Here is a 7,842-nt window from a genome sequence, read left to right as displayed (position 1 = left end):
GTCCCTCTCTCTCTCTGTTTCTCTCTCTGTCCCTTCCTCTCCCTCTCTCCTGACCCCCTCTTCCGCAGCCTTACACAGGGGAGGATGAGGAGCAGACAGGCCCACTGCCACCCAACCCCTTCAGCGAGCTGTCCGAGGAGATTGATGGCAAACGCCCCGCTGGTAATGCACACATTCACACACACATGCTCACACTCACACTCACACGCACACATTCACACACGCATTGCACACACATGTTCACAATATGAGCAACACAACACGTACATGATCAAACACACGGTCACTGACGCAATATGTCTGTTCATAGCATACATTTCTGCTGTGCAAACATTCATTTGCTAATGCATTTCTAATGCATTTGTTAAACATCCACATGTATGTATGTATGTATGTATGCAGGCACACATACAGGTACTAGTGTATATGGAGATGTCAACACATTCAGGTCACTAAATCAATGACATTCATTTGCAACATTGTTTGCTGTCAACACACACATTTGTCCACACCCATGTCGAAATCCTACACAGTGTTCCTTTCTTTGGTAGACAGGTAGACACAGTGTGTGTGTGTGTGTGTGTGTGTGTGCGTGTGTAAGTGTACACACGTGCACACTCATCTCCATATAAATGATGCATGGCCTCTGACCTCAGATCAGGTCAGGGTAATGGAGAGCTCACACCTAGACAGAGCCTTTGGCTCATGTGTGAATAGTAATGGACACCCCAGCAGCACACAGTAGCACGCCACGCCACTCACTCAGACACACACACACACACACACCACTCACTCAGGCACACACACACACACACCACAGTCACCAGCACATGACATCACCCACGGCCGATAACAAAACGCGCTCGCGCCCGCCCCCGAGGTGAATCGCAGTTACACCCTCATACAGTGTCCAGAGCTGGACTGCCCGTAACAGGATCCCCCCTGGACACAGCCGCCCGAGGCCAGTTCAAGACGGAGACGTTCTCAGGTAGAGGTCGTCCTGCCAGAGGCCGGCCATAAGTCAAGCCACCGGGTCACATGCGGTCACATGTCCACCCACCAACAATGAGATCTGCGTTAGCACAAGCTGGTTATCACCGACTGATGTAATCCTAGCAAGCAATCAATCAGACTTAATACATTACACAGAGGCCAAGTCACGTACTGCTCACGACTACTCATTCCTGACCGCGAACTCCGATGCTGCATATTCATATGTAGAGGAATTTGCGTAGGATTGTATAAACTGAAGTGTAGGAACATTTTATTTTTCGGGTGATTCACCTGCTTGTGCACACTTCACAGTGCAAATGATGTCACCTGTTCCATGGAAGCTGTTATCAGAGGCATTGTTATCTGTAATCCTCAATCAGTGCGGTTACATGCAAACAAACAACCTCACAATTGTGCTGAAGCAGAGAAGCTAACTTGAAGTATTTGAGTTTGATCTGATTAAAGTTGTCATGAGACTACAGTTGCTAACGTCCCTAAATGCAGATGATTCATTATCTTAATCGAATTTTAACTTGTTCGCTTAGCATGTAATATTCCAAACTCGGATAACGCTTCAATTGGTGCCTTAATCAGATGGTTCTGCACGTGGCATCGCACCGAGTGCTTCCTCGTACACACGACTCAAACGAGTACTGAGTGCTCGGATTGTAGTCTTTTAACTAATGCCCCTCATTCAAGCATTACTCTAAAGACTACAATCTTTCAAGAATCTCTCCCAAATCTGGTCAAAGCCTGTCAGTGTAAGGTAGGCTTAAACGAGCACCTTGGAGGAGAGGTGCCGTTGTAGACACGGACTCCAGTTAGTCCAGTTTTGCCGCGCGTCAGAAGCAGGTTGTGTGTATGTCCCGGCCCGTCCCTGTGCCGCGTGCCTGAGGCCAGACGGAGACGCTCCGCGTGAGTGCCTCGCCTGTCATCCTGAACGTACACCACACTACACGCCCCAGTCAGTCGTATTGTACCGGTCCAGAGGAGTGGCCCCTGCACATCCAGTCGTCAACACAGACAGACATCAGATGAGAAATGGAGGCCCAGCCAAACGCAATTACACAATAGCCCTCCTAAATGACCGACTGGCTTCAGACTCACACAGGCACAGCCTTATATACAATTAAGCTGTAGGGTGAAGGCTTTGTTCTGCCATTATGCTAAATTACCTCACCAAATCTCTGTGTGTGTGTGTGTGTGTGTGTATGGTTGTGTGAGTGTGTGTGTGTGAGGGAGCTACCTGCATTTGTCATGTATGTGAAGGCTTGTGCTCAGACCCCCTGTGGTCTTGAGTCGATGGTAATTACAGCATCAGCAGGGAGGAGAGCCTTTCAGAGGGGCAGATCAATACGCCATGTATGGAGAAACGGCCCAGGGTCAACATGCTGCCCATTAGTCACAAGCCTGTGTGTGTGTGTGTGTGTGTGTGTGTGTGTGTGTGTAGCCATCTTAAGTAGCACATACATGCACACACAATAAAAGAGCACAGGAGATGGATGGATGCCATTAGTGTGTGTGTGTGTGTGTTTGCTCCCTGCATTACTGTACACACACATGCATACATACTCACACTAATACCAACCCTCTCTACTTACACACATTCATTCAATCTCAGAGAGTAGGAGATGGACCCATGCCATTAGTGTGTCTGTCCTACTCTCCTTCACTCCACACACACAGACATGAAGGCCTGCCCACTCTCACACACCCAACCCAAGATCACAAACGGTCTCGCATTCTCGCAGTTGTGTGAGTCATCTGTCCGTTGCTACACACACACACACACACCATTGATACTGTCACAGGGTGGTGCAGCAGCTTCAGACACAAGTCTGATTTTTGAACGCTGCAGGTCTCTGCTAAATACTGGTCACCCTTTACAATCACCACTCGTCACTGATACTGCCACACACACACACACACACGTCTGAGAACTTCACACACACACAAACACTCGCACACATACAAACACCCGTAAAAGAGATGGAATGCTGCCATCGGCGCATGTAAGAGAGCGAGCGGAGACACTGACCAGCCGAGGCCGCCTCTCTCCCCCTGTGTCCCTGTGCTGCTGACCACACGCACTGGACATGCCGCGCTTCTCCACTAGCCACTCCGTCTGCATGGCCTCGGCCCACCCATCGTCTCAGTCCAGCTGTGAAATGGGTTATCAGCTTGGCTGGGGGGTCACCTGTGATGGACTGCTGTCTCATGTGGGAGAGTCTGCAGCTCTCGGTTTAGTGCCACTGTAACTGGATATAAGCACCGGACTTGTCGGCTTGCTTAGGAGAGGATTGACCTTAACTAACTAACGTTGGCCACCTTGTGTGTCCTCACCTTATATGGTCACCCTACACGTTTGCAGGAACTACTGCTCAGAGACTGGCCGCCATCTTCAAGATCATCACACGGTTCAGGCTTGTGTGGTCTGGCCATCTTAAAGTGCCTTATTACTACGCTTCAACACTGACCTGCTCAGCGACCCTCCCCAAGCTCTCCCAAAACCTGTTCACACACACACACACACACACACTCACCTCCCATGTGATGACTATTGTCCTCTAATCTGTGTTGATGTCGTCCGCTGTGTGTGTGTGTGTGTGTTTGTGTGTGTGTGTGTGTGTGTGTCTCAGAGGGTCCTCTGTGTGACCCTGTCCTCATCACCGCAATGTGATCTCACTCACACCCACAGCCTGCCCTGCACCCTCTGTGCTCATCAGAGCGGAGTTTGACCACAACTGTGAATGTGCATGACTCTCTTGCGCTCTCTCTTGCTCTCTCTTTCTCTTTCTCTCTCTCTCTCTCTCTCAAGCACTCTCTCTTGCGCTCTCTCTTGCTCTCTCTTTCTCTTTCTCTCTCTCTCTCTCTCAAGCACTCTCGCTCTCGCTCGCTCTCTCTCTCTCTCTCTCTCTCTCTCTCTCTCTCTCTCTCTCTCTCTCTCTCTCTCGCGCTCTCTCTCTCGAACACTCGCTCTCTCTCTCCCTCCCTCCTTCTCTCTCGCATGCAGTACACATATCTCTTTCTTTCTCTCTCTCTCTCTCTCTCTCTCTCTCTCTCTCTCTCTCTCTCTGTGTATCTAACCCGTGTGTTCACTAATTTGTCCCCCACCCCCTCACCCCTCCTCACCCCCTGCCCCCCCCCTCACTTCCTGCAGATGGCGAGCACGATCAGCTAACCTCCGACGACGCCTCCACTCTCTCCCAGTCTCTCTCCCAGCCCCAGTCCCCGCAAATCACTCCTGCTAAAGAAGGTATCGGAGTCGAGGGCCGAGGAGCTGGGTCCTCCACGTCTTTTAACATCTGTGTGTCCGTAGAGTGTGCTGCCTAGTTGTGTGTGTCTTAGCATGGTTGTCTCTTGTGCGTCACTGCATGTGTTTCAAAATGTGTGTCACTTGCTGAAATTCCGAAACAGAACATTGGTGATGATGTTTGTGGTTTTTTAGTTAGGTTTTTTTCTTGTTTGTTTGTTTTGGTCTTACCTCAGAAACATGACTACAAATCAGCCGTATCTTTCGAAGTCACTCCAACACGTGTGTAGTGCGCACTTCAGAAAGCAGAAGTCTCTGTAGTAGTTGAGAAAAGAATTCCTGGAAAACTCGCTGAGGAAGATTCCATAGTAGAGTACGTGTTTACGTCACGCTTTGAACTTCTGACACCTGACTGGTTGGATTCCGTGTGGAATCCGTGCTTGCAGGAAGGAATCAGGTGATGGGGGGGAAAACCTGGGCTTTTTCTAAAAGTACAGATCGCAAGGTGTGTTGCAACTCTTCATTCACATGAAGATGCGACACTATTTACTGTAGGTGTGACTATCTGTAAGTGAAGCTGAAATAGTTGCACAAAACTTCTTCACGAGAAGAGAAGTGAAGAAACGGTTCTGTGACGTCGAGAACCCTATCGGCCTAACCTTCCCCTCAACAGCTCTCTCTGCAGAACCAGAGGAACCCCCCACACCTAGGATGGGCGCTTGATCCCATTTCCTGTGCTGAGCCCAAAAGCAAACACAAGTGGACGCCCACACACACACACACACACACACACACACTCACCAGGCTCCAGCGCACAAGAGCCCTCATAGTGGTCGCTATTAATGACACCGTTTGAGGTCAAAACAATTCAGGCTGGCGGCCCAAATAGGGTGTCAATTGTTGTGCAGCAGCCTTTGATGTGGCCCTGTGGTATTGTCACACATCAAAGGGCTGCACGGTGAGCCGCAGCCATGAGACAGACACACAGACAGGAGGAAGTGTATCCTGCCCCCCCCTCTCTCGCGCTCTCGCTCTCTCTCTCTCTCTCTCTCTCTCTCGCTCTCTCTCTCTCTCTCTCTTCTCTCTCTCTTTCTGTTTCTTTCTCTTTCTCTCGCTGCGCTCGCTGCTGCTGCAGCCTTCCCCCTCGCTCAGCGGCGCTTCCTTTTTCGCGTTCACGGTCGTCTTCTCTCTTCCGCTGCTCGTTCGGTTTGTTTAACCTATATTTGGGATTCTGCCACTCATGCACTCTCCCCTTCTCTGCCAGGCGCTCACTGATTTCTTTCTTTCGTTTCTCTTTCTTTCTTTTTCTTGCTTCCTCTCTCCGTCTCTGTTTTTTTTTAAATGTATTTTCTTTTTCTTTCCTTGCTTCCTCTTCTTTTCTCTCTCTCTTCTCTCTCTTCTCTCTCTCTCTCTCTCCTCCCTCCCTCTCTCTCTCCCTCTCTCCCCTGGTTATATGACCAGTGCCATTATTTGCTCTGCTCGACCCCCCTCTAACAGAATAGGATCTAATCAGGCCGCCCTCTCTCAAGTGCTTCTCAAGTGGCGCTTCCACCGCGCTTTGTGTTTAGAAAGGTCGCAGCGCGAGATATGGAGAGTGTACTAATAATACTAGTACTCCCTTTTCAAGTGGCCAACACGGCCGTCTGACATGCATCAAGGCCTCGTACAGGTTCTATATTTGTGATTACTTGGAGTGACCTAAGGCCATTGTCTCCGCTGCACAATTCAGCGCGTCTGTTCTTAATTAGTGACAATTGATTTGATTGCTGTAGATGACCGTGGACGGACGTTGTTCTAATTGTCCGTGGCGTGTCATCAGCGCTGGCTTCTCTGTGTCCCCTTCCATCGTCCTCTGCGGTGACCACTAAAGAGGGACTCGGCCACGAGAGAAATCTGCGACGGTTTCCGTCGTTTATGGGAGAGGGGGGAAGCTCGAGCATTTTCAATGATCGAGTCCTCATCAATAATCATACAATAATTTTTCCTCCCATGTAATTTTCAGTAGTTGTACATTAAATGTTCATTTAAATCATTGTACAGCAATACAGAATAATCAGTTCTTGGTTGAGACGTGAGACTTAAGTATAGTGTTTATAATGCGTTACCATGTAATGATGGCCAATGCTTACAAATGGGGGGTTCTCAGATCCCTTATGACTCCTTTCATATCTGGATCTGCTATTCATTTGCCCTTAATCCATGCAGAACAAAACTGTATGAGTAGAGGAGATGGTCTCAAGTATAAGGAAATGAATTCAGCCGTTCAAATTGAATTAGTGTTCCATCTGCACTATGTGTGGAGTGGAAGGAAGTTGCTGGACTCGGTAGCCTGCATATCTTCATGCTCTTAATTTGAATTGTGAAGGTTGCGACGTGAAGTGAGGTAATGAAAGATGGAACTTGGGCAACCGCGCAACTATGGGTTTGTAGTCATGGTTGTTGTTGCTGTTGTTGTGGTGGTGGTGCTGGTGGTGGTGTTAGACTGGTGGTGCTGTGTCTAGGTTGGAGAACTGGAGTGTGTTTTTTCTTATTGTGCATTGCAGACGTAGCGAGTGTTGACTCTTTCTCCTTCTCTCCTGCATCCCCACAGAGAACCACACGGGCGTGCTGCTCAACGGGAAGGGCGAGGGCCACGGCGGCGAGCAGGACGAGCTCAACAAGCGCATGAGCCAGCTGACCACCAGCGCCGAGAGCCTGAAGCCGCCGCAGGGCGAGAAGATCGAGGAGGCGCTCTCGCCCGACAGCTCGCCCTCCAAGTCCCCCAACAAGAAGAAGAAGAAGTTCCGCACGCCGTCCTTCCTCAAGAAGAACAAGAAGAAAGAGAAGGTGGAAGCCTGAGAAGGGAAGAGGGGGATAGAGTGAGAGTGAGGGAGAGAGAGAGTGTGAAAGGGAGGGGGTGAAGTGAGGGCAAGTTTGTCGTTTTCGGACACCCTCTTCACACCTTTATTTTGTAGAGATTAGGGGTGCAGTGGAGGTGGGGGCAGAAGGAGGAGTCGGGCCGATTCCTCCGGCATGGAAATCTGAAATGCGTGTAGTGGGTGTGACCTGTGGCAGTGAAGCAGTCGTTTTGTTTTGTTTTGTTTTTGTTTTTCTTCCCCCTCTTCCAGTCTTTGTACGCCAAGAACTTTCCACCACCCTCCTCCACAGTTCATTTGGTAGCATTTTTTTTTTTTTTTTCAAAAGAAAGATAGCAGACACACAGAAAACATACTCACATGGGCCGCTACCCTCTATCGTCAGCATTTCACTTTCCAGTCAGTTTTGAGTCCTCCCCTTTTTTCTGAGTGTTTCAAATTGCTTCAGTCTGTGTTCGTTTTGTTTTTTAAGTCACAGCTTTTTATGTAAAGGTTTTTTTTTTTGTAAGTGAAAAGAGAAAAGATTCCCATCACAGTATGCAGAACAACAAAAAAAAGAAGCTATATATTTGATGATTGTAGTCACTTGAGGTGAGTGGAGATGAATTTTCAGAGGAATCATGTTTTTAAGATGAATTTTCAGCGGAATCGTGGGGATTTCTACGCAAGCTAATTTTAGTTGGGGAGGGGGTTGGGTGCAGGGTTGCAGCTGGTAAACTGGCTCTTCCTGCCAGAGGAACT

At 49.0% G+C, this 7,842-nt stretch overlaps 1 protein-coding gene across 1 annotated transcript in view; it reads left to right on the top strand.

Annotated features, from left to right (window-relative positions):
• The window catches only part of add3a (adducin 3 (gamma) a), a 52,544-nt gene extending 45,126 nt beyond the window's left edge, over positions 1-7,418 (top strand). The window contains exons 14-16 of the mRNA XM_062545690.1: positions 69-162; positions 4,154-4,249; positions 6,837-7,418. Of these exons, the coding sequence (XP_062401674.1) occupies positions 69-162; positions 4,154-4,249; positions 6,837-7,084 (438 nt within the window). The 3' untranslated portion in view covers positions 7,085-7,418. The remainder of the gene's footprint in view (positions 1-68; positions 163-4,153; positions 4,250-6,836) is intronic.
• Positions 7,419-7,842: the final 424 nt, after the last annotated feature.

Source organism: Sardina pilchardus, chromosome 1 (assembly GCF_963854185.1).
Source record: "Sardina pilchardus chromosome 1, fSarPil1.1, whole genome shotgun sequence".
NCBI classification, from domain to species: Eukaryota; Metazoa; Chordata; class Actinopteri; order Clupeiformes; family Clupeidae; genus Sardina; species Sardina pilchardus.
The sequence above is the reverse complement of the archived record's forward strand: the minus strand, read 5'-3'. Positions and strand labels throughout refer to the sequence as shown.